This window comes from Pristis pectinata, chromosome 5 (genome assembly GCF_009764475.1).
Source record: "Pristis pectinata isolate sPriPec2 chromosome 5, sPriPec2.1.pri, whole genome shotgun sequence".
Taxonomy (NCBI): Eukaryota; Metazoa; Chordata; class Chondrichthyes; order Rhinopristiformes; family Pristidae; genus Pristis; species Pristis pectinata.
The window spans coordinates 427,967-455,542 of record NC_067409.1 but is presented as its reverse complement, the minus strand read 5'-3'; the positions used below and the strand labels follow the sequence as shown (position 1 = coordinate 455,542).

The 27,576-nt window shown below is 47.3% G+C and overlaps 1 protein-coding gene across 5 annotated transcripts in view; it reads right to left on the bottom strand.

Annotated features, from left to right (window-relative positions):
* Window positions 1–2,911: 2,911 nt before the first annotated feature.
* mapk15 (mitogen-activated protein kinase 15) overlaps window positions 2,912–27,576 on the bottom strand; it is a 62,062-nt gene continuing 37,397 nt past the window's right edge. The window contains exons 11-14 of one of the 5 annotated variants that reach the window (XM_052017023.1): window positions 27,192–27,432; window positions 19,919–20,067; window positions 19,533–19,697; window positions 5,035–5,364 (exon numbers count right to left, since the gene is read on the bottom strand). In XM_052017023.1, coding sequence (XP_051872983.1) covers window positions 5,179–5,364; window positions 19,533–19,697; window positions 19,919–20,067; window positions 27,192–27,432 — 741 coding nt within the window. In that variant the 3' untranslated portion in view covers window positions 5,035–5,178. Of the gene's footprint in view, window positions 5,365–19,532; window positions 19,698–19,918; window positions 20,068–27,191; window positions 27,433–27,576 lie in introns of those variants that run through there. The other 4 variants (XM_052017025.1, XM_052017026.1, XM_052017027.1 and 1 more) reach the window with 4 other exon arrangements.

The window sequence follows — 27,576 nt, the reverse complement described above, 5'->3', positions numbered from 1 at the left end:
CACTACTCTGCACTACAAGGAACAGCAAATCAAAGAAAGAAAGAAACTTACCAGAGACTTAGCTTCACCTCTTGAACCAAAGCCTCAGCTCCCCCACTCCAAACACTTGCCACCACACAATGGCTGCTCCGCTTATACCTGCCTTACCTTTATTTGCTGCTGTTAATAAGCCAATTAGCAGGTAACAATTTGCAAATGTGCCTCGTTTAGACTCTTGCAAGGTGAAACTCACCAGCTCAGGCACAGACACTCACCTCTTTTCAAACGTACCGCTCCAAATCTCACTCCAACTGCTGACTCTGCAAGTGAAACTCACCAGCTCAGGCACACCACTCATCCATTGGTATTGGTATTGGTTTATTATTGTCACTTGTAACAAGGTACAGTGAAAAGCTTGTCTTACAAACCGATCATACAGGTCAATTCATTACACAGTGGTTACATTTAGTACAGAGTGCATTGACGTAGCAAAACAATTTCCCAAATCCCCTCTAATCCTTTTACCAGTCAACACAGATCCATTCCTCTCGCGTTACTGACGCTCTGCGGAGGATATCTGTTCTGTCTATTGATCACATATGGGCCTCTGATAATTATAAACGCCTCAGCCTTGTCGCCTTTGTTCCAACCTCCCATCAGCTGCCTGCCCAGTGTGGGTAATGGGATCGACTGAGGACGACAGCACCAGTGGCGAGGACCACGAAGGTCTGATCAGGGGAGGCGGAGGAGCGTTTACAGGACTGCTTTGAATCGGTGGACTGGAACATATTTAGAGATTCATCTTCGGATCTGAATAAGTATACCACAGCCGTCGAGAACATACCGAGTCTTCCCAAACCAGAAGCCATGGATGAACCAGGAGATTTGCAGTCTGCTGAGGGCTAGATCTGTGGCATTCAAGACTGGTGATCCAGAACACTACAAAAGGTCCAGGTGCAACCTACAGAAGGCCATCATGAAAGCGGAAAGGCAATTCTGAGTGAAGTTACAGACACAATCAGACACACGACAGCTGTGGCAGGGTTTGCATGCCATCATTTCCTACAAGGCGAAACATAACAGCATAAGTGGCAGTGACGCTTCACTCCTCGATGAGCTCAATGCCTTTTATGCACGCTTTGAAAGGGAAAATTACACTACACCTGTGTGAATCCCCACAGAATCCAGTGACCCTCTGATCTCTATCTTGGAGGCCAATGTCAGAACATCCTTCAAGAGGGAGAAGGCGTCAGGCCCTGACAGTGTACCTGGCAGGGTTCTGAAAATCTGTGCTGACCAACTGGCTGTAGTGTTTAAGGACATCTTCAACTTCTCACTGCTGCGGTCTGAGGTTCCTGCCTACTTGAAATGGGCAGCAATCACATTGGCCTAAGAAGAGCAGGGTGAGCTGCCTCAACAACTGTCGACCAGTAGCACTCACATCTACTGTGATGGTGCTTTGAGAGGTTGGTCATGCCTAGAATTACCTCCTGCCTGAGCAAGGACCTGGACCCACCGCAATTTGCCTACCGCTACAACAGGTCTACAGCAGACAATCTCACTGGCTCTCTACTCGGCTTTGGAGACTCCGGCATGGTTCCGGAGGACTGGAGGGTCGCAAATGTAGTTCCGCTGTATAAGAAAGGTGGGAGGCAGCATAAAGGAAATTACAGACCTATTAGTCTGACATCGGTGGTGGGAAAGTTATTAGAATCGATCCTCAAGGATGAGGTTATAGAATACCTAGAGGTGCAAGGCAAGATAGGTCCAAGCCAACATGGTTTTGTGAAGGGAAGATCCTGCCTGACCAACCTATTGGAGTTTTTTGAAGAAATCTCAGGTAGGGTGGATAAGGGAGAGGCAGTAGATGTTGTGTATTTAGACTTTCGGAAGGCCTTCAACAAGGTGCCACACAAGAGACTAATTAATGAGATGAGAGGTCATGGAATTACAGGTAGGATAACAGAATGGGTGGAGCATTGGCTGGTTGGCAGAAAGCAAAGGGTGGGAATAAAAGGATCCTGTTCTGGTTGGCTGCCGGTTACCAGTGGTGTTCCGCAGGGGTCGGTGTTGGGGCCGCTTCTTTTTACCCTGTACATTAACAGTTTGGATGATGGAGTAAATGGTTTTGTGGCTAAGTTTGCGGATGACACCAAGATAGGTAGAGGAGTAGAGAGTATTGAGGAGACAGGAAGGTTGCAGAGAGACCTAGATAGTTTAGGAGAATGGGCAAGGAAATGGCAGATGAGATTCAATGTTGAGAAATGTGCCGTTGTACACTTTGGAAACAGAAATAAACTGGCAGATTATTATCTAGAAGGGGAGAAAATTCAAAGTACAGAAGTACAAAGGCACTTGGGGGTACTCGTGCAGGATACCTTAAAGGTTAACCACCAGTTCGGATCGGTGGTTAAGAAAGCGAAAGCTATGTTGGCATTCATTTCGAGAGGTATTGTGTATAAAAGTAAGGAAGTGTTGATGAGGCTCTACGGGGCACTAGTGTGGCCAAGCTGTTTCCCTTGGTGGGTGAGTCCAGGACCAGAGGGCACAATCTTAGAATTAGAGGGTACAGGTTTAAAACAGAGACGAGGAGAAATTTCTTTAGCCAGAGGGTAGTGAATTTATGGAGTTCCTTGCCACGTACAGCAGTGGAGGCCAGATCACTGGAGGCATTTGAGGAGGAGATAGATAGATAGATAGATATCTAATTAGTCAAGGGATATGGGGATAAGGCTGGAAATTGGGGTTAGAATAGTTTTTTTTTATTGCCCCCCCCCCCCCATTTCTCATTCTTTTTCTTTTTTTCCCCCTTTTCTTTGGAGCAGACTTGATGAGCCGAATGGCCTACTTCTGCTCTCTTGTCTTGTGATCTTGTGATCACGACAACAGCAAAACATACATTAGGCTGCTGTTTATCGATTACAGCTCGGCGTTCAACACCATCACCCCCTCAGTATTAATCACCAAGCTTTAAAACCTGGGCATCTGTACCTCCCTCTGCAACTGGATCATGTACTTCCTTATCAGGACACCACAGTCAGTGCAGATTGGGAATAACACCTCCTCCTCACTGACAATCAACATTGGTCCACCTAAAGGATGTGTCCTTAGCCTACTGCTCTACTCTCTCTATACTCATGACTGTGTGGCTTAAACACGATCTATAAATTCACAAATGACACCATTGTTGTTGGTAGAATCTCAGATGTCGATGAGGAGGCGTACAGGAGTGAGATAGATTGGTTGGTTGAGTGGTGTCACAACAACAACCTCGCACTCAACATCAGCAAGACCAAGGAATTGATTGTGGACTTCAGGAAGGGGAAGTCAGGAGAACACACACCAGTCCTCACTGAGGGGTCAGTGGTGGAAAGGGTGAGCAGCTTCAAGTTCCTGGGCATCAACATCTAGGAAGATCTATCCTGGACCCAACACATTGATGCAATCATGAGGAAGGCACGCCAGCGGCTCTACTTCATTAGTAGTTTGAGGAGATTTGGTCTGTCACCAAAGACTCTTGCAACTTTCTATAGATGTACGGTGGAGAGCATTCTGACTGGTTGCATCACAGCCTGATATGGAGCCTCCAATGCACAGGATCACAAGAGCTGCAGAGGGTTGTAGACTCAGCCAGCTCCATCAGGGGCACAACCTTCCCCATCATCAAGGACATCTTCAAGAGATGGTGCCTCAGGAAGGCGGCATCCATCACTAAAGACCCTCACCATCCAGGACATGCCCTCTTCTCATTACTACCATGGGGAGGAAGTACCCACACTCAATGATTCAGGAACAGTTTCTTCCCCTCCGCCATCATATTTCTGAATGGTCCATGAACACTACCTTGTTATTCCTTTTTTGCACTATTTATTTTTGTAATTTCTAGTAATTTTATGCCTTGCACTGTACTGCTGCTGAAAACAACTCATTTCACATCATATGTCCGTGTTAATAAACCTGATTCTGACTGCGTCACTGGCCTGTGATAGAGAGCTATTTCATCTTGTGCTGTGGGATCTGAGTGTAGGAGGCAGCTGAGGCTGGGTAGGGTCTGCAGCTCACGTGGGGAAAGGGGCTTGTGAGTGGGGAGCCCTGTCACAGGAGGGAAAGGAGGGGTCCACAGTCAGGAAAGGGGGATCAGATGCAATGGAAAGGCACGGGTAGCAGGGGAAGACTCCCCAGGGGATGGTAAGGAGAAGCTTATCAGTGGTCTTGGAGGTGGATCAGGAGGTTAGGGTGGGTGTAGTTATGGGGGTGGGGTCAGGAGGTTAGGGTGGGTGTAGTTATGAGGGTGGGGTCAATTGGCCACTTCTTCAACCACAAAGAGTGTAAATTGTTGAGTTTTATTAAAAATCCATTAAGAAGACCAGCATGGTCTGGCATATCCAGAGAACACACGGTTTACCATGTATTTACAGGAAACAGTCCATTGTTAGACCCCAAAATTACCTGACACTCCACAACAGGAGGCAAACATCTGCCAGAGGAGAGGGCGAGACAATGGCGAAGAGGTGCCTGGCACAGGGCAGGTGCACGACCCAGGTCCAGGGCTCTGGGTGGTGGAGGCAGATGGGCATCGGCTGGCTGAGTGACCACCAAATGAGAGAATTACAACCACCGGCTCTGCACACAGTAACCCGGCTCCGACAACAGGATCATCACTGGCACAGGAACCCCCTCAGGGACGACATCCCTTTGCAACAGAAATCGATGGATCATTCACAGGGCTGGGACAGAGGCCCCTGAAGCTCCGCTGGAGAATGACACCAAACTTCACCAGCCCGTTAGGGAAGGCAAACAATCTCCTTGTGGCATTAAACCATGAATCGTCATCAAAAACAAGGTTACAAAAATCAGATACCAATATACAAAACCTTTTCCCGTAGAACAATGAAACTACAATTACACAAAGAGTGTGGATGCCGTTCAGTCATAGAGTCCTGTGCAGTCTGGTGTATACTCCTTTCAATTTCTCCTTTGTGCAATCCCCTGTCCTTCCCACCCTCCCGTCCTGTGCGTGCTGTGTGTGTGTCTAACACTGGCCTCCCGTCCTGTGTGTGCTGTGTATCTGTCCAGCACTGTCCATCCTATGTTGGTCCTCCTGTCCACCTGCTCCTGTGCCTGTCTTGTCCTGAATTGTCCACCTGATGCCAAGCTCCTCCTGCCCCACTGTCTCCTGGCCCTGCTCCAGCTCTGTGTCTAGGGCCTGTTTTCCCTGTGGAGGTTGCGCAGATTCTCCAGGCCGGTTTGACTGATGACTCCATAGGTCTGCGAGTAACTGCCCCAGGCAGCTTTCGGATTCCCCGCCGCCTCCACGTTTGACATCGTCTGGAACATCTTCTTCACAGGACGGCTCTCTCGGCTTTGTGATTGTGGCCTTGGGTTCTGCAACAGTGAGAACAAATAAGTGCCAGAAGCAGTGCCTGCAGTCCCACTCAGTCTGATCATGCCTGCTCTAACCCATGCCCTGCACTCAGTGCGTGCCTCTGGTGACTCCCTGGGTGCTGGCTTCAGCACATCCAGTCATTACATTTACTATAATCATTCTACTCTTTTAAACCTCAGTTCCAAGACGTAAGAATTACTACAATGTTCTCTTGTATCTACTTACAGATTCTCTGGCCATTCTCTGACTACCGGGAGGGACTGATCTCCTAACTTGACCCCCCACCTCCTGAACTGACCAGACCCGACTGCCGACACTGAAACCACGACCTCCGACATCAGGACAGACCAGACACTGACCAATCGGTGGAAGCAGCCAACCTCATCCCTTGACGCAGGGACCCCCGAACCTACTGGGGATCCTGATCCAACTTCCCGACCCCACTGGAGCCCCTGACCCAGCCGACCTCAACCCCCAACCCCTTCTGCCATCACCTTCTGCTCTGAGGATATTAATGACTTGGATGGAATTGGAATTGGTTTATTATTATCACTTGTACCGAGGTTATTATTCTCAACACTGGTGCTACACAAGGCTGTGTCCTCAGCCCTCTACTCTACTCCCTATACACACATGACTGTGTGGCCAGATTCTGCTCTAACTCCATCTACAAGTTTGCAGATGACACCGCCATTGTAGGTCGTATCTCAAACAGCGACGACTCGGAGTACAGGAAGGAGATAGAGAGCTTAGTGGAATGGTGTCATGACAACAACCTTTCCCTCAATGTCAACAAAAGAGCTGGTTATTGACTTCAGTAAAGGGGGCGGTGTACATGCACCTGTCTATATCAACAGTGCTGAGGTCGAGAGGGTTGAGAGCTTCAAGTTCCTGGGAGTGAACATCACCAACAGCCTGGTCAAATCACGTAGATGCCACGGCCAAGAAAGCTCACCAGTGCCTCTACTTCCTCAGGAGACTAAAGAAATTCGGTTTGTCCCCTCTGACACTCACCAACTTTTATCGATGCACCATAGAAAGCATCCTATCTGGATGCATCATGGCTTGGTACGGCAACTGCTCTGCCCAGGACCGCAAGAAACTGCAGAGAGTTGTGGACACAGCCCAGTGCATCACGGACACCAGCCTCCCCTCCTTGGACTCTGTCTTTACCTCTCGCTGTCTTGGTGTAGCAGCCAGCATAATCAAAGACCCCACCCACCCGGGACATTCTCTCTTCTCTCCTCTTCCATCAGGTAGAAGATACAGGAGCCTGAGGGCACATACCACCAGACTTGACAGCTTCTACCCCACTGTGATAAGACTATTGAACGGATCCCTTATACGATGAGATGGACTCTGACCTCATGATCTACCTTGTTGTGACCTTGCACCTTATTGCACTGCACTTTCTCTGTAGCCGTGACACTTTACTCTGTACCATTATTGTTTTTACCTGTACTACATCAATGCACTCTGTACTAACTCAATGTAACTGCACTGTGTAATGAATTGACCTGTATGATCGGTGTGCAAGACAAGTTTTTCACTGTACCTCGGTACAAGTGACAATAATAAACCAATACCAAAAACTTTGACTTGCATACCTTTTGTACAGATCAATTCATTGCACAGTGCATTGAGGTAGTACAAGGGAAAACAATAACAGAATGCAGAATAAAGTGTTACAGTTACAGAGAAAGTGCAGTGCAGGCAGACAGTAAGGTGCACGGCTATGACGAGGTAGATGGGAATGCAGCTGCAATGATTAGTCAGAAACCTGAGGATCCAGTACAGAAAGTCGACAGTGCTGGTCTGAGGAAACAGATGAGCTTCTACTTGACTGCTTTGAGTCAAGTAACTGTTCAAGGACTCAGCACCAGCCTAGATGAGTACGTCACTGCTGTCACAGACTTCATCAGCAAGTGTGTCGAGGGCTGCGTACCATAGAGGTCAATCCAGGTGTTTCCCAACCAGAAACCATGGATGAACCAGGAATCCACTCCTTACTGAAGTCCAGGTCTGAGGCATTTAGGTCAGGTGCCACTGACCTACACAGGAAATTGAGGGACGATCTTCACGAAGCCATCTGGGATGCCAAGAGACAATACCAGACCAAGCGAGAGTCCCAGACCAGCCGCCAGTTGTGGCAGGGTTTGCATGCTATAATGGGCTACTAAACGACATTGGGCAGTATTGCCAACAACACATCCCTCCCCGATGAGCTCAATGCATTCTACACAAGATTTGAACAGGTCAGTCGCACCCATCCCGACAGCCTTTGATGCACCTGTACCCACAGTCTCTGTAGCAGACGTCAGATTGAGCTGCCTGAGAGTGAACCCACAGAGTGTCTGGCCTGGATGGAGCCCCAGCCGTGTCTTCAGATCCAGCACAGATCAGTTGGCGGGAGTATTCGCAGACTCCTTTAACCTCACCCTACTCCAATCTGAGGTTCCCACTTGCTTCAAAATAACCACCATCATCCCAGTTCCAAAGAAAAATAAGGTAACGTGCCTTAATAACAACTGGCCAGTGGCTCTGACATCCACCATCATGAAGTGTTTTGAGAAGATGGTCATGGCACACATCACAGAACAGTGCAGCACAGGAACAGGCCCTTCAGCCCACAATGTCTGTGCCGAACATGATGCCAAATTAAACTAAATCTCTTCTGCCTGCACATGATCCAAGTCCCTCCATTCCCTGCACATCCACGTGTCTGTGTAATAGCCTCTTGAACACCTCTCCTGTACCTGCTTCCACCACCTCCCCCGGCAGCCCGTTCCAGGCACCCACCGCTCTCTGTGCAAAAAACTTGCCCCACACATCTCCTTTAAACTTTCGCCCTCTCACCTTGAATGCCTGTCCTCTGGTACTTGACATTTCTACCGTGGGAAAAAGATTCTGTTTATCTATGCCTCTCATAACTTTATAAACTTCTACAGGTCTCCCCTCAGCCTCCTCTGCTCCAGAGAAAACAACCGATTTGTCCAACCTTTTCACTGTACCTTGGTACGTGCGACAATATTAAACCAATCCAATCCAGCTGAGCCTCCGGGGAGAGAATTCCAAAGATTCACTACTCTGCATTTCACTAAAATGTGCGAGGCAAGAGCAGCAGTAGGCCCTTCCGTCGTTCAATGAGATCACAGCTAATCCCATCTTGGCTTGGTATTGGTAATTGATATCTTATTGTCACACGTACTGGAAAGCTTTTGTTTGTGTGCCACACATAAGCATAGCACGGAAGTACAGAAGGGAAACAGAATGTGGGATAGAGTGTTACAGTTACAGAGAAAGTATGGTGCAAGTGTAGTAAGATGCAAGGCCATGACGAGATAGATTGGGAGTTCATCTTTTAGCATTCGAAAGGTCTGTGGAAGAGTCTGATAACAGTGGGATAGAAACTGTCCTTGAGGCTCATGGCTCATGCTCTCATGCTCTCAATCTCTTGTATCTCCTGCCCGATGGAAGGGGGTGGGAGGGACCCTTGGCTACGTTAGCTGCTTCCTGGGCAGCGGGAGGCATAGACGGAGTCCATGGAGGGGAGGCTGGTTTCCGTGATGCGCTAAGCTGTGTTCACAACTCTCTGCAGTTTCAGTCTCGGGCAGAGCAGTTGCCGTCCCAAGCCGTGATGCATCCGGATAGGATGCTTTCTATGGTGCATCGATAAAAGTTGGTAAGGGTCATCAGGGTCATGCTGAATTTCCTTAGCCTTCTGAGGAAGAAGAGGCACTGGTCAGCTTGCTTGGCTGTAGTGTCCATGTAGCTGGACCAGGACAAGTAATTGGTGGTATTTACACCTAGTAACTTGAAGCTCTCAACCATCTCCACATCAGCACCGTTGTTACAGACTGTCATAGGTATAAATGCCATAAAAATTAGCTTTTTATAGAGCAGCCCAGTACATTACAAAGCAGCACAATAGCCCCACTTCCTGAAGTCAATGACAGGCTCCATCATTTTACTGACATTGAGGGAAAGGTTGCTGTCTTGACACCATGCCACGAGGCTCTATCTCCTTCTTGTACTCTGGCTCATCATTATTTGGCCCACTACAGTGGTGTCATCTGCAAACTTGTAGATGGAGTTAGAGCTGAATCTGGCCACACAGTCGTGAGTGTAAAGGGAGTATAGTAAGGTGCTGAGGACATAGCCTCATAGGGCACCAGTATTATGGAAAATCGTGCATGGCGGAGGTGTTGTTTCCTATCCTTACTGATTGCAGTCTATTGGTCAGGAAGTCAAGGATCCAGTTGCAGAGGGAGGTGCAGAGTCCTAGGTCCAGGAGTTTGGAATTATGGTGTTGAAGGTGGAGCTGTAGTCAATAAATAAGCGTCTTTGTTATCCAGATGTTCATAGAGTCATACAGCATAGAAATGGGCCCTTTTGTTTTGTACTGTACTGCTGCCGCAAAACAACAAATTTCACGACATATGTCAGTTATAATAATCCTGAAAGGGCGGGTTAGAAAGTTTGCAGATGACATGAAGGTTGGTAACGCTGTGGAGAGTGTAGAAGGTTGTCGTGGGTTACAATGGGATATAGACAGGATGCAGAGCTGGGCTGAGAAGGGCTGACAAGTGTGAAGTGATACACTTTGGAAGATTGAACTTGAAGGCAGAATACAAGGTTAATGGCAGGACTCTTAGCCATGTGGAGGAACAGAGGGATCTTGGGATCCACGTTCATAGATCCCTCAAGGTTGCTGCGCAAGTTGATAGTGTGGTGAAGAATGTGTATGGTGCGCTGTCCTTCAATAGTTGGGCTATTGAGTTCAAGAGCTGCAGGGTAATGTTGCAGCACCATAAAACTCTGGTTAGACCAGATTAGGCCTAAACTCCATTTGCCACTCCTCGGCCCACTTACCCAGCTGATCAACATCCCCCTGTAAATCCTGATAACCATCTTCACAGTTAACACCACCACCTACTTCAGTGTCATCTAGAAACTTACTAACCATTCTTGTACATTCTCATCCAAATCCTTGATATAGAAGGAACATAGAACATTACAGCAAAGGAACCAATATCCTTGCAGGCAGGTTTGCTAGTGTGGTTTGGGAGGGTTTAAACTAATTTGCGAGGGGGATGGGAACCGGAGGGATAGGTCAGTGGAAGAAGTGCATGGGGTAAAGTCAGATCTAACAGGCAGAGAGGCTTTGAGGAAGGAGAAGCAGAGTACAGGGTATAAAAGTAGAAAGGTGGATAGACTAAAGTGCATTTACTTAAATGCAAGAAGTATCAGGAATAAGGGTGATGAACTGAGAGCTTGGATAAATACATGGAACTATGATATTGTGGCTCTTGCAGAGACTTGGCTGTCACCAGGACAGGAAAGGATATTGAATATTCCTGGATTTCAGTGTTTTAAAAGGGATAGGGAGGGGGGGGAGAAGAGGAGGAGGGGTGGCGTTACTGGTCAGGGATACAATTACAGCTGCAGAAAGGGTGGATAATGTAGAAGGATCCCCTCTAGAGTCAGTATGGGTGCAAGTTAACAACAAGAAACGAGCAGTTACTCTACTGGGTGTATTCTATAGGCCCCCGGGTAGCAGCAGGGATATTGAGAGGCAGATTGGGAGGCAGATTTTGGAAAGGTGCAAGAATAACAGGGTTGTTATCATGGGAGACTTCAGCTTCCCAAATAAGTGTGTCCAGGATGGATTCCTATCACAGTATGTTGACAGGCTGACTAGAGGGAATGCCATATTAGATCTAGTATTAGTTAATGAACCGGGTCAGGTGACAGATCTCTCAGTGGGTGAGCATTTGGGGGACAGTGACCACCGCTCCCTAACCTTTAGCATTGTCATGGACAAGGAGAGGAGCAAAGAGGACAGGAAGATATTTAACTGGGGAAGGGCAAATTATTAGACTATAAGGCTAGAACTTGCGAGTGCAAATTGGGATGACATTTTTGAAGGGAAATGTACTATGGAGATGTGGTCGTTGTTCAGGGATCTCTTGTAGGATGTTAGGGATAAATTTGTCCCGGTGAGGCAGAGAAAGAATGGCAGGGTGAAGGAACCATGGGTGACAAGAGAGGTGGAACATCTAGTTAGGAGGAAGAAGGCAGCATACATAAGGTGTAGGCAGCAAGGATCAGATAGGGCTCATGAGGAATATAGGGTGGCAAGGAAGGAACTTAAGAAGGGCTGAGGAGAGCAAAAAGGGGACATGAAAAGGCCTTGGTGAGTAGGGTTAAGGAAAATCCCAAGGCTTTTTTCACCTATGTGAAGAGCAGAAGGATGACGAGAGTATAGGTAGGACTGATTAGAGACAAAGGTGGGAAAATGTGCCTGTAAGCTGTGGAAGTAAGTGAGGTTCTCAATGAATACTTCTCTTCAGTATCCACCAAGGAGAGGGGCCTTGATAACGCTGAGGACAGTGTTGGTATGGTTAATGTTCTAGAGCATGTAGATATCAAGAGAGAGGATGTGTTGGAGCTGTTAGAAAATATTCAGACAGATAAGTTCCCGGGGCCTGACGGAATATTCCCCAGGCTGTTCCGTGAGACGAGGGAGAAGATTGCTGAACCGTTGACTAGGATCTTGTTGTCCACAGGAACGGTACCGGAGGATTGGAGGGTGGCAAATGTTGTCCCCTTATTCAAAAAAGGTAGTAGACATAGTCCAGGGAATTATACACCAGTGAGCCTTACGTCTGTGGTGGGCAAGCTGTTGGAAAGGATTCTTAGAGATAGGATCTATGAACATTTAGAGAATTATGGTCTGATTAGGGACAGCCAGCATGGCTTTGTGAAGGACAAATCATGTCTCAGAAGCCTGATAGGATTCTTTGAGGAGGTGACCAGGCAGATTAATAAGGGTAGTGCAGTACATGTGGGTCTACATGGATTTTAGTAAGGCGTTTGACAAGGTTCCAAATGGTAGGCTTCTTCAGAGGTCTGAAGGAGGCTTGGCTGTGTGGATTCAAAATTGGCTTGCATGTAGAAGGCAGAGGGTTGTGGTGGAGGGAGTGCGTTCAGATTGGAGGGCTGTGACTATTGGTGTCCCACAAGGATCAGTTCTAGGACCTCTGCTTTTCGTGATTTTTATTAATGACTTGGATGAGGGGATAGAAGGGTGGGTTAGCAAGTTTGCAGATGACACAAATGTCGGTGGTGTTGTGGATAGTGTGAAGGACTGTCGAAGATTGCAGAGGCATATTGATAGGATGCAGAGCTGGGCTGAGAAGTGGCAGATGGAGTTCAACCTGGAAAAGTGTGAAGTGACACACTTTGGGAAATTGAATTTGAAGGCAGAACACATGGTTAATGGCAGGACTCTGAGCAGTGTGGAGGAACAGAGGGATCTTGGGGTCCATGTCCACAGATCCCTCAAGGTTGCTGTGCAGGTTGATATGTAGGGTTAAGAAGGCGTGTGGTGTGTTGGTCTTCATTAGTCAGGGGATTGAGTTCAAGAGCGGCAAAATGATGTTGCAGCTGTATAGAACTCTGGTCAGACCACACTTGGAGTATTGTGTGCAGTTCTGGTCGCCTCATTATAGGAAGGATATGGAAGCTTTAGAGAGGGTGCAGAGGAGATTTACCAATCAAGTTAGTAAAGCACAACTTGCCCTGCACAAAGCCATGCTGACTGTTCCTAATTAGGCCATGGTTTTCCAAATGCTCATAAATCCTATCCCTAAGATTCCTCTCCAGTAACTTCCCTACCAGTGACGTGAGACTCACCTGTCTATAGATTCCAGGATTATCCCTGTTTCCCTTCTTGACAAATAGATGACATAAAGCAATGGGCCTATCACCAACCCCTGGGGAACACTACTAGTCACAGGCTCCCAGTCCAATAAACAATCTATCATCACCCCGTTTCCTACTATCAAGCCAATTGTGTATCCAATTAGAGAGCTCTCCCCGAATCACATCTGATCTAACTTTCCATAGCAGCCCACCATGTGGAATCTTATCAAGGGTGTGTTCCGGAGATGAGTGTAGGGGCAGGGAAATGGCATCTGCCGTGGACTAGTTTTGGCGGTAGGAGAATTGCAGTGGGTCAAGGCTGTCTCGAGTTAATGCGTGCCATGATCAGCCTCTCGAAACACTTCATGATGGTGGATGTCAGAGCCACTGGGCAGCAGTCATTAAAGCACGTTACCATATTTTACTTTGGCATCGGGGAAGTGCTCTTCTTAAAGCAGATGGGAACCTCCGATTGGAGTTAGGAGAGGTGAGAGATGTAAATTGTTTCATTATTGGTAAATTGGTTCATTATTGTCACTTGTCCCGAGGTTCAGTGGAAAGCTTGTCTTGCATTCTGTCCATACAGATCAAATTCATTACACAGTGCATTGAGGTAGTAAAGGTAAAAACAATAACAGAGTGCAGAATAAAGGGTAACAGTACAGAGAAAGTGCAATGCAGGCAGACAGTAAGGTGCAAGGTCACAACGAGGTGGATTGTAAGGTTAAGAGTCCATCTTATTCCACAAGGGAACCATTTAATAGCCTTGTAACAGCAGGATAGAAGCTGCCCTTGAGCCTGGTGGTACGTGCTTTCAGGCTTTTGTATCTTCTGCCTGATGGGAGAGGGGAGAAGAGAGAATGTCCAGGGTGGGTGGGGTCTTTGATTATGCTGGCTGCTTTACTGAGGCAGCGAGAAGTATAGACAAGAGTCCATGGAGGAGAGGCTGGTTTCCGTGATGTGCTGAGCTGTATCCACAACTCTCTGCAGTTTCTTGTGGTCATGGGCAGAGCAGTTGCCATACCAAGCCATGATGCATCGGGATACGATGCTTTCTATGGTGCATGTGAAAATTGGTGAGGGTCAGAGGACATGCCAAATTTTTTTAGCTTCCTGAGGAAGTAGAGGCGTTGGTGAGCTTTCTTGGCTGTGGTGTCAATGTGGTTGGACCCAGACAGCCTATTGCTGATGTTCACTCCCAGGAACTTGAAGCTGTCAACCCTCTCGACCTCAGCACTATTGATGTAGACAGGTGCATGTACACCGCCCTCCTTCCTGAAGTCAACGACCAGTTCTTTTGTTTTGCTGACATTGAGGGAAAAGTTGTTGTCATGACATCATGTTTCTAGGCTCTCTGTTTCCTTCCTGTACTCAGACTCGTCTTTATTTGAGATACGACCCACTAGGGCTGTGTCATCTGCAAACGTGTAGATGGAGTTGAAGAAGAATCTGGCCAAGTAGTCGTGAGTGTACAGGGAGTACAGCAGAGTAGAGCTGAGGACGCAGCCTTGTGGGACACCAGTGGTGAGAATAATCATGGCAGAGGTGTCACTGCCTATCCTCATTGATTGTGGTCTGTTGGTCAGGAAGTCAAGGATCCAGTTGCAGAGGGAGGTGGAGTCCCAGGCTTAGGAGTTTGGAGATGAGTTTGCTCGGAATGCGAGTACTGAAGGTTGAGCTGTCGTCTGCAAACAATAGTCTAACATAAGTGTCTTTACTGTCCAGATGCTCCAGAGGTGAGTGTAGGGCTGCGAATACTCCCAATAGCTGATCTGTTCAGGATCTGAGGACATGGCCGGGGACTCCATCCAGACCAGACACTTTCCATGGGTTCACTCTCAGGAAGGCTGAACTGACGTCTGCTAGAGGCTGTGAGTACAGGTGTGTTGGAGGCTGTCGGGGCGGGTGGTGACAGTTCACAGACCGCCACCATTTTCCCCATTCTCTGCTCACACCTCTCAACTCCCCAAGGTCCTCCACCTCCACAGCGCTCTGGAGTAGTGAATGAATACCAAAGATTCACCAACCTCCCTATGTAGGAGAGGCATTGCCTCATACAGCGGTCGTCGGGGAAGGTCGTTGTCGCAGTGGTCTGAGTCAGAGTGGTAAGGCTGTGGCTCAACAGGCTTCGGCGAGAACAGGTGAGAGGCGAGGTTTATAGATAGGGTAAGTTACTAGTTTGTTTATTTTAGTAACATTAGACAGTGCCATAGCAGTATGCAGCTGGGATTACTGTTATATTTGGAGTGCCAGACGTGGGGACCCTGGGAGACTACCAGTCTTCCCAAGGAATATATCTGCGCGAAGTGCATTGAGATGTGGCTCCTCAGAGACCATGTCAGGGATCTGGAGCTGCAGCTCGATGACCTTCGGCTGATTAGGGAGGGTGAGGAGGAGATATACAGAAGCTATAAAGAATTTGTAGGGAGTACCTCTGTGGCAGTCCCCCTTAAAAATCGGTATCTCATTTTAGATACTGTTGGAAAGGATGACCTGATAGAGGAAGACCACGGCAAACGGGACTTCGGCACCGTGCCTGGTGCCGTGGTCCAGCGAACAAGGAGAAATGCAGTAGTTATTGGGGATTCCATAGTGAGGGGAACAGACAGGAGATTCTGCAAGCCCAACATGGATACCCGGATGGTGTGTTGCCTCCCTGGTGCCAGGGTATGGGATGTCTCAGATCAGGTCCAGAGTATTCTGAGGGAGAGGGTGAGCAGCCAGAAGTCTTGGTACATATTGATACCAATGACGAAGATAGAAAGAGAGAGGAGGTCCAGAAGGAAGATTACAGGGAGCTAGGAAGAAGGTTGAGAAGCAGGACCTCCAGGGCAGTAATCTCAGGATTAATACCTGTGCCACATGCTAATGAAAGTAAGAATAGCAAGATCAGGTAGATGAATGCGTGGCTGAGTAACTGGTGCAGGGGGCAGGGCTTCAAATTCTTGGATCATTGGGACCTTTTTTGGGAGAGGTATGACCTATTCACAAAGGATGGGTTACACCTGAACTCCAAGGGGTCCAATATCCTGGCGGGAATGTTTAATATAGCTGTTGGGAAGGGTTTAAATGAATTTGGCAGGGGGAAGGAAACCAGGATGTTAGGATAGTGGAAGAGGTATATAGAAACAGGTCCGAGACAGTGTGCAGCGAAGATGGTAAGAGGGACAGGCAGGTGAAAAGTCAGGATAATTTGCTGAACAATAGAAATACAGCGAAATCAGTAGCAGATACTGGACTAAATGTACTATATTTAAATGCATGTAGCATTAGAAATAAAGTGGATGACCTAGTGGCACAGCTACCGATGGAAAAATATGACAATGTGGCAATCACCGAGTCATGGCCTAATGACGGATGTGATTGGGAACTGAATGTCCAGGGGTACACAGTGTATAGGAAAGATAGGCGGGTAGGCAGAGGGGGTGGTGTGGCCCTGGTGGTTAGCAATGACATAATATCAATAGAGAGAAGAGACATAGGGTCAGAGGAAGTGGAATCTGTTGAGTTAAGAAATGGCAAGGGTAAAAGGACAATAATAGCAGTGATATATAGGCCCCCTAACAGCAGCCGGGATGTGGACTATAAGTTACAGTTAGAAATAGAAAAAATGTGTCAGAGAGACAACGTCAAGATAATTATGGGGGATTTTAACATGAAGGTGGATTGGGAAAGCCAAAAAGGCAGTGGATCTAAGGAGAGCGAGTTTGTGGAATGTCTACGGGATGGTTTTTTGGAGCAACTTGTTGATGAGCCCACCAGGGGATTGGCTGTTTTGGATTGGGTGCTGCGTAACGAACCTGAGGTGATTAGGGAACTAAAGGTAAAGGAACCATGAGGAACTAGCGATCACAATGTGATTGAGTTCATTTTCAAATTTGAAAAGGAGAAACTGATAACTGGTGTGTTGATATTTCAGTGGAACAAAGGAAATTACAGTGGCATGAGAGAGGAACTGGCCCAAATTGATAGGAAGAGTAAGCTAGTTGGAGGGACGGCAGAGCAGAAATGGATGGAATTTCTACAAGAAATAAGAAAAGTGCGGGACAGATATATTCCAAGAGAAAAGAAGGTTTTGAATGGAAAAATGGTACAAATGTGGATAATGAAAGAGGTTAAGGTTAAAATAAAGGCAAAAGGGAGGGCATACAAGGAAGCAAAAAGTAGTGGGAAAACAGAAGACTGGGGAACTTTTAAAAAGTTACAGAAAAAAACTAAAAAGGTTGTTAGGAAAGAAAAGATGAATTATGAAAGGAAGTTGGCAGATACAGTAATATATAAAAGGATGCTAAGAGTTTTCTTAAATATATGAAAAGTAAAAGAGAAACACAGGTAGATATAGGACAAGTTGAAAACAGTGCAGGAGAGATTATAATGGATAACAAAGAGATGACAGAGGAACTAAATGAGTATTTTGCATCAGTATTCACTGTGCAGGACATCAGCAATATACCTGATAGTCAGGGGTCTCGAGATAGAACTGAGTTCAGTCAAGATTACTAGAGAGAAGGTGCACGGGAACTAAATGGAATAAAGACAGATAAGTCTCCTGGACTGGATGAAGTGCACCCTCGGGTTCTGAAGGAGGCAGCTTTAGAGATTGCGGAGGTGTTGGTGATAATTTTCTAGGCATCAATAGGCTCCGGCATGGTTCCGGAGGACTGGACGGTCGCAAATGTAGTTCCGCTGTATAAGAAAGGTGGGAGGCAGAATAAAGGAAATTACAGACCTATTAGTCTGACATCGGTGGTTGGAAAGTTATTGGAATCGATCCTCAAGGACGAGGTTATAGAATACCTTGAGGTACAAGGCAAGATAGGTCCAAGCCAGCATGGTTTCATGAAGGGAAGATCCTGCCTGACCAACCTATTAGAGTTTTTTGAGAAAATCTCAAGTAGGGTGGATAAGGGAGAGGCTGTGGATGTTGTGTATTTGGATTTTCAAAAGGCCTTCAACAAGGTGCTGCACAAGAGACTGATTAATGAGATGAGAGGTCATGGAATTACAGGTAGGATATTAGAATGGGTGGAGCATTGGCTGGTTGGCAGAAAGCAAAGGGTGGGAATAAAGGGATCCTGTTCTGGTTGGCTGCCGGTTACCAGTGGTGTTCTGCAGGGGTTGGTGTTGGGGCTGCTTCTTTTTACATTGTACATCAGTGATTTGGATTATGGAGTAAATGGTTTTGTGGCTAAGTTTGCAGATGACACCAAGATAGATGGAGGAGTAGGGAGTATTGAGGAAACAGGAAGGTTGCAGAGAGACTTCGATAGTTTAGGAGTATGGGCAAAGAAATGACAGATGAGATTTAATGTTGAGAAATGTGCAGTTGTGCACTTTGGAAGAAGTAAACGGGCAGATTATTATCTAGAAGGGGAGAAAATTCAAAGTACAGAAGTGCAAAGGGACTTGGGGGTCCTCGTGCAGGATACCCTAAAGGTTAACCACCAGGTCGGATCGGCAGTGAGAAAAGCAAATGCTATGTTGGCATTCATTTTGAGAGGTATAATGTATAAAAGTAAGGAAGTGTTGATGAGGCTCTATGGGGCACTGGTGAGACCTCATTTGGAATACTGTGTGCAGTTTTGGGCCCATTATCTTTGGAAGGATGTACTGATGTTGGAGAGGGTTCAGAGAAGATTTACCAGGATGACTCCCAGAATGAAAGGGCTTACATACGATGAGCGTTTGTCGGCTCTTGGACTGTACTCACTGGAGTACAGAAGAATGAGAGGGGACCTCATAGAAACATTTCGGATGTTGAAAGGACTGGACAGAGTAGATGTGGCTAAGCTGTTTCCCTTGGTGGGTGAGTCCAGGACTAGAGGGCACAGTCTTAGAATTAGAGGGTACCCATTTAGAACAGAAATGAGAAGAAATTTCTTTAGCCAGAGGGTCCTGGATTTATGGAATTCGTTGTCACGTACAGCTGTGGAGACCCGATCACTGGGGGCGTTTAAGGAGGAGATTGATAGGTATCTAATTAGTCAGGGCATCAAGGGATATGGGGAAAAGGCCGGCAATTGGGGCTGGATGGGAATAGTTTAGCTCATGGTGAGGTAGCGGAATAGACTCAATGAGCCGAATAGCCTACTTCTCCTCCTTTGTTTTGTAGTCTTGTGGTCTCTGACAGAGGAAATTCCACCTCATCTTCTGCAATGGGTAAATCCCTCAGTCTGAAACTATGGCCCCTAGTTCGAGATAACCCCACTTGAGGGGACATTCTCTCAGCATCCACCCTGCCAATGTGCCCGCCCACTCACATCCCAATTTTATAAACGAGTATAGGCCAGATTCAAGAGCAGTCCAGCTGGTATACTCCCTACCCTGAAGATTCCTCATTTACAGCTACTCATTCAGTTCCATTTCAAACACTAAATGAATCTGCCTCCACCACTCCCTCTGGCTGTGAATTCTACATTACCATATACATCCTCCTCCCAACCAAAGCTGATACACTCACCAGCAGTGCACAGGATACGGCCATTCCCATCCCTTGATGCCCAGTTTCCTTCTTGGTCAGGACATTGTGGACAGGTGTGCCACAGTGATGGGAGACCGGACGGACCCTGAGGGCAACAGCTGACCTGGTTCTGTTTAGCTCAAGGTGTGAAGGACCCTGTGGAGCCTGGTGGGTAGAAGGAGAGGACAATGGCGATGGTCACACCGAGCACTGCAGACTCACCTGAAAACAGAGCACGGCAGGGGTACAGGAAAAACCGAGGGGGAGCGGGTCAGGCATTTAGTTGGTTGGGAGGGTGGGGGGGTGAGATGGTACAGAGGGGTGAGGCGAAGAAGAGAGGGGGGCAGAGGGTGTCAGGCGGAGGTTGGTGCACTGCGGATACTCACAGCAGTCGGCTGCTGGGCATCAGGATGGTGGTGTTGTGTTCGGCGGTGCTCCTGTGCTCCATGGACATCACCTCGCCTGTTTGCTGTAGGTGCCCTGTGATGAAGGGTAGTGCTGGGGCAATCAGTATGTCTCCTCCCAAATGCGTCATCTGGAGACAGACAAAAACGGAAGGGAAGTGAGCACGAGGGGAGATACTTGGGAATTAGGAGCAGGAGTACACTCGACCCCACAAGCTTGCTGACAGAGTCACACAGCATAGAAGCAGGCCCTTCAGCCCAACTGGTCCATGCTGACCAAGATTTCCATCTAAGCTAATTCCATTTGCCATTGTTTGGCCCATATCCCTCTAAACCTTTCCTATCCATGGCCCATTAACTATCTCAAGTTCTGAAGTCTCCATGCCTTTCTCCACGGTAAAACCAGAGGAGAAATATTCATTGAGGATCTCATCCATCTCCTGCGGCTCCACACAGAAATGTCCCCTATGGTCTTTAATGGCCCCAATTCTCTCTCCAGCTACTCTTCTTCCCTTAATATACATTAAATTTCTTTGGATTATCCTTAAACTTCTCTGCCAAACCTATCTCATGCCCCCTTTCTGCCCTCCTGATTTCCTTCTGGCACTGAGTCTGGTTCTGTGGCTCAGAAGGGAAGGGGAGAGAAGAGGAGTGTGATAGTGATAAGGGATTCATTGGTTTGGGGAACAGACAGGAGATTCCATGGACAAGAACGAGACTCCCGGATGGTATGTTTCCTCCCAGATGCCAGGGTCAGAGACGTCTCAGATCGAGTGCACAGCATTCTTAAGGGGGAGCGAGAGCAGCCAGAAGTTGTGGTACACATTGGTACGAACGACATAGGAAAAGAGATGAGGTCCTGAAGAGGGAATATAGGGAGTTAGGAAGGAAGCTAAAAAGCAGGACATCAAGGGTAGTAATCTCTGGATTGCTGCCTGTGCCACGCACCAGTGAGGGTAAGAACAGGAAGATATGGTAGACTAATGTGTGGCTGAAGAGTTGGTGCAGGGGGCAGGGTTTCAGATTTGTGTATCAGTGGGATCTCTTCTGGGGCAGGTATGACTTGTACAAAAGGGACAGGTTACACCTGAACTCGAGAGGGACCAATATCCTTGCGGGCAGTTTTGCTACAGCTGTTGGGGAAGGTTTAAACTAGATTAGCAGGGGGATGGGAACCAGAGTGTTAGGTCAGATGACGAGCAGTTGGCGTAAAGGTAGATGCAATGTGCAGAGGGACTTAGGAAGGATAGGCAGTGGACAGGTCATAAACACAGTCAGTTTGATGGGTTGAAATGTGTTTACTTTAATGCGAGAAGAATTAAGAATAAGGGTGATGAATTTAGAGCATGGATCAGTAAATGGAATTACGATGTTGTGGCCATTACAGAGACTTGGCTGTCACAAGGGCAGGAATGGCTGCTGGATATTCCGGGGTTTAGGTGCTTCAAAAGGGATAGGCAGGGTGGTAAAAGAGGTAGAGGAGTGGCTTTGCTAATCAGGGATATTATCACAGCCGCAGAAAAGGAGGACATTGTGGAGGGATTGTCTACTGAGTCAGTCTGGGTGGAAGTCAGAAACAGGAAGGGAGTGATCACTCTACTGGGAGTATTCTACAGACCACCCCCCCACCCCCCCCCCCCCTGCCCCAAGTAGCCACCAGGACACTGAGGAGCAGATAAGTAGGCAGATTTTGGGAAAGTGCAAAAATAACAGGGTTGTTGTCATGGGAGACTTCAACTTCCCTAATATTGATTGGCACCTGCTTAGTGCAAAAGGTTTAGCTGGGGCAGAATTTGTTAGGTATGGCCAGGAAGGATTCCTGACACAGTATGTGGACAGACCGACTGGAGGAGAGGCCATTCTGGATCTAGTACTAGGCAATGAACCTGGTCAGGTGACAGAGCTCTTGGTGGGCAAGCATTTCGGGGATAGTGACCACAACTCCCTGACCTTTAGCATAGCCATGGACAAGGATAGTAGAGGACATTATGGGAAAATATTTAATTGGGGCAGGGCAAATTACGACGTTATTAGGTAGGAACTTGGGAGCGTAAATTAAGAACAGATGTTATCACGGAAATGCAGAAATGTGGAGATTGTTTAGGGAACGCTTGCAATGGATAGGTTTGTCCCACTGAGACAGGGAAAGGACTGTAGGGTGAAGGAACTATGGTTGACAAGAGAGGTGAAACATTCAGTCAAGAGGAAGAAGGAAGCATACTTAAGGTTTAGGAAGCAAAAATCAGGCAGGGCTCTTGAGAGTTAAAAGGTAGCCAAGAAGGAGCTTAAGAAGGGATTTAGGAGAGCTAGAAGGGACATAAGAAGGCCTTGGCGAGTAGGGATTGAGGAAAACCCCAAGCTGTTCTACATGTACGTGAAGAACAGGAGGACGACTAGAGTGACGGTAGGACCATTCAGGGATAAAGGGGAAAACAACTCCATCTACAAATTTGCAGATGATACCACTGTTGCAGGCCGTATCTCAAACAGTGATGAGTCTGAGCACAGGAAGGAGATAGAGAGCTTAGTGGAATGGTGTCATGACAACAACCTTTCCCTCAATGTCAACAAAACTAAAGAGCTGGTCATTGCCTTCAGGAAAGGGAGCGGTGTACATGCACCTGTCTACATCAATGGTACTGAGGTCGAGAGGGTTGACAGCTTCAAGTTCCTGGGAGTGAACATCACCAACAACCTGTCCTGGACAAACCACGTGGATGCCATGGCCAAGAAAGCTCACCAGTGCCTCTACTTCCTCAGGAGGCTAAAGAAATTTGGTTTGCCCTCTTTGATTCTCACCAACTTTTACCAATGCACCATAAAAAGCATCCTATCAGGATGTATCACGGCTTGGTATGGCAACTGCTCTGCCCAAGACGGCAAGAAACTGCAGAGAGTTGTGGACACAGCCCAGCGCATTAAGAACACCAGTCTCCCCTCCTTGGACTCTGTCTTTACCTCTCGTTGTCTTGGTGTAGCAGCCAGCATAATCAAAGACCCCACCCACCCGGGACATTCTCTCCTCTTCCATCGGGTAGAAGATACAGGAGCCTGAGGGCACGTCCCACCAGACTTGACAGCTTCTACCCCACTGTGATAAGACTATTGAACGGTTCCCCTATACAATGAGATGGACTATGACCTATGATCTCATGACCTCACGATCTACCTTGTTGTGACCTTGCACCTTATTGCACTGCACTTTCTCTGTAGCTGTGACACTTTACTCTGTACTGTTATTGTTTTTACTGTACTACATCAATGCACTCTGTACTAACTCAATGTAACTGCACTGTGTGATGAATTGACCTGTACGATCGGTTTGTAAGACAAGCTTTTCAATGTACCTCGGTACAAGTGACAATAATAAACCAATACCAATACACGTACCTGGAGGCAGAGGAGGTAGGGGAGGTCCTTAATGAATACTTTGCTTCAGTGTTCACTAGGGAGAGGGAGTTTGATGAATGTGAGGTCAGTGTAGAACAGGCTAATGTGCTGGAGCATGTTGAGGTTAAGAAAGAGGTAGTGTTGGAGCTTCTGAAAAACATCAGGATAGATAAGTCCCCGGGGCCAGACGAGATATACCCCAGCTTTCTATGGGAAACAAGGGAAAAGACTGCTGCGGGTGTCGAAGATGATCTTTGCATCTTCGCTGGCCATAGGAGTGGTACTAGGGGATGGCAATTGTTGTTCCCTTGTTCATGAAAGGTAATCCGGATAATCCTAGGAATGAGAGACCAGCGAGTCTTACATCAGTGGTGGGTAAACTATTGGAGAGGATTCTTAGGGACAGGATTTACGAGCATTTGGAGAAGCATAGTCTTATTAGAGATAGTCAATATGGCTTTGTGAGGGGCAGGTCGTGCTTCATGAGCCTAATTGAGTTTCTCGAGAAGGTGACAAAACAAATAGATGAAGGTAGAGCAGTGGATGTGGTGTACCTGGAATTTAGTAAGATGTTTGACAAAGTTCCCCATGGTAGGCTCATCCAGAAAGTCATGAGGCATGGGATCCATGAAGACTTGGCTGCATGGATTCGGAATTGGCTTGCCCACAGAAGGCAGAGGATGGTAGTATTCTGCCTGGAGGTCGGTGACCAGTGGAATTCTGCAGGGATCTGTTCTGGGACCCCTGCTCTTCATGATGTTTATAAATGACTTGGATGAGGAAGTGGAAGGGTGGGTTAGTAAATCTGCAGATGACACGTAGGTTGGAGGTGTTGTGGATAGTGTAGAAGTTGTCATAGGTTACAATGGGATATAGATAGGATGCAGAGCTGGGCTGAGAAGTGGCAGTTGGAGTTCAATCCAGAAGAGTGTGGTGATTCACTTTGGAAGATCAAACTTGAAGGCAGTGTCCAAAGTTAATGGCAGGATTCTTGGCAGTGCGGAGAAAGAGAGGGATCTCAGGGTCCAAGTCCACAGATCCCTCAAAGTGGCCACCCAAGTAGATGGTTAGTTAACAAGGTGTATGGTGTGCTGGCCTTCATTAGTCAGGGGATTGAATTCAAGAGCCGTGAGGTAATATTGCAGTTCCACAAAACTCTTGTTAGACCACACTTAGTGTAAGTACTATGTTCAGTTCTGGTAGCCTATTACTGGAAGGATGTGGAAGCTTTAGAGAGGGTGCAGAGGAGATTTACCAGGACGCTGCCTGGATTAGAGAACATGTCTTGTGAGGAAACATTGAACGAACAAGGGCTTTTCTCTTTGGAATGATGCAGGATGACTTGATGGAGGTGTATAAGATTACGAGGGACATAGATAGAGTGGACAGCCAGCACCTTTTCTCCAGGGCGACAATGGCCAATACCAGAGGACATCCATTTGTGAGTGGAGGAATGTTCAGGGGGGATGTTTGAGGTAGGTTTTTTGTTACACAGAGAGTGGTGGGCACCTGGAACGCACTGCTGAGGTTGGTCGTAGAGGCTGATACAACAAGAACATTTAAAAGACTCTTGGATAGGCACATGGATGTAAGAAAAATGGAGGGTTACGGGCTGTATAGGAGGGAAGGGTTAGATTGATCGTGGAGTAGGTTTACATAGGTCAGCACATTATGGGCCGAAGGGACCATATTGTTCTGTACTGTTCTGTGTTCTTGAGTTCCCTCCTCCAACCCCAACAGTTCTCCAGGGATTCACTTGATCTCAGCTACCCGTACCTGACCTCCTTCACTTTCCTGATCAGATCCTCAAGGTCTCTCGTCATCCAGGGTTCCGTACTCCTGCCAGACTTGCCCTTCACTCTAACAGGAACATGTAGACCTTGAACCCTCGATCTTTCACTGTTAAAAGCCTCCCCCTTGCAAAACGTCCCTTTGCCCACAAACAACAGACTCTGATCAACTTTTGCAAGTTCCTAATACTGTCAAAATTTACCTTACTCCATTTAGGACTAACTTGTGGACCAGATCTGTCCCTTTCCACAACTAAATTAAAACTAACAAAATTATGGTCACTGGTTCCAAAGAGCTTCCCCATTGACACCTCAGTCACTTGCCCTGCCCCATCTCCTGAGTAGGTTGAGCTTTGCCCTCTCCCCAGCAGGGCCTTCTATATATTGCCTGAGAAAGCATTCCAGAACACACTTAAATTCCACCCCATCTAAGCCCTTAGCACCATGGCAATCCCAGTTAACATATTGAACAGTGAAGCAACTTTGAGGGCCTCAGGTTTTGTATATTCACTCTCAGGTGTGACGGACTCTGTGCTTTGCAAGCGAAAATATAAATTATTATTTGAATCAGGAAAATCCAGGCAGGGTTGCACGGGAAAAGCGGAAATTGGCTGGGATTGTACAGGGCTGTTGGGAGAGAGCGGGGCAGTGGGATCAGTTTGTACCAATGCTGCCACCTGCTGTCACCATAGGACATGTACACCAATGCTCTTCCATTCCTCACTTCTCCCCAAGACCTTACCACCGTGTTTGTCCAAGCCTTATCAGTCCTCCCAAACAGCATTACCTCCCAAACGGCATTACCTCACACAAAGGGCATTACCTCACACTTAGAACATAGAACATTACAGCACAGCACAGGCCCTTCGACCCACAATGTTGTGCTGACATTTTATCCTGCTGTAAGATCTATCTAACCCTTCCCTCCCACATAGACCCCAATTTTTCTATCATTCATGTGTCTATCTAAGAGCCTCTTAAATGTCCCTAATGTACCTGCCCCCACAACCTCTGCCGGCAGTACGTTCCACGCACCCACCACTCTCTGTGTAAAAAACTTACCCCTGACATCCCCCTTATACCTTCCTCCAATCACCTTAAAATTATGCCCCCTTGTGTTAGTCATTGTCGCCCTGGGAAAAGGTCTCTGTCCACTCGATCTATGCCTCTTATCATCTTGTACGCTTCTCATCCTCCTCCTCTCCAAAGAGAAAAGCCCTAGCTCACTCAACCTATCCTCATAAGACACACTCTCCAATCCAGGCAGTTTCCTGGTAAATCTCCTCTGCACCCTCTCTAAAGCTTCCCACATCCTTCTTATAATGAGGCAACCAGAACTGAACACAATACTCCAAGTGTGGTCTAACCAGAGTTTTATAGAGCTGCAACATTACCTCGCGGCTCTTGAACTCAATACCTCGACTAATGAAGGCCAACAATGCACATGAAGGCAACATGCAGCACAGGAACAGACCCTTCAGCCCACATGTCTGTGCTGACCATGACTAATCCCAACTGCCTGATTCCCATCCAAGCTAGATAAGATATCTTTATTAGTCACATAAGATATCTTTATTAGTCACATGTACATCGAAACCCATTTGTCTGTGTTTGGCCCATATCCCAAAGGCATCTTTTAGACCTCATGATGCTGCAGTTTTCACCTAAAACATCGACAGTTCCTGTCCTCCCCACAGATGCTGCTCGACCCGCTGAATTCCTCCAGCACATTGGTTGTTGCTCCAGATTCCAGCATCCAGAGTCTCCAGCATGCAAGGATTTACTGTCAAGTGTGGCTACTACTTTAGTTATGAGACAGAGCAGAGATTAAAAGCCAACAGTTCAAACTTGTGAATTACCACAGTAGTGTTCCCTGGAGGCTGACATTCTCTTTTTCACTGTTCACTAATTGCCTGAATCACTTGGATTGAGGGTGCATGTACTGAGGTAAAGGACAGAGAGGATGGTGACAAACCAGGCAGAGAGGTGGAATGGAGATGTGGGATGACAGGTTAGGAAGCCAGAGCATGTATAACAGGGGCAATCTGGGGCGGTTGCTAGTACCCGGTACTCACTTGGAGCGGCTGCATATGTTAACGGGCTGTGGGTTATTGGATTATATGAGGTGACATTTGTGGTGGGATGGGTGAACACCTTCTCCTCGTGAGCAGATCCCCTAGTGTCAGGAACCGCTGGGGTCCTGGAACTGGCTGAAGTCACTTCTTTCGGCTCTGAGCCTGGAGGCGATTTCAGTGGCTCCGGTTCCTTCATCAGTTGCCTCTGCAGGCGAGCATTTGTCTTCCTCTCCAGGATCATCTGACCAAGGGGGGAGGGAGAAACCATCAAATGTACGAAGCCCTGCCCACATAGCCATTTCCCACCCCCTCCCAACCCACCCCCAGGTCACACATTGACAGCCCGGGACCCTCTGCCTAGTGCCCCAACACCCCATCCATTGTA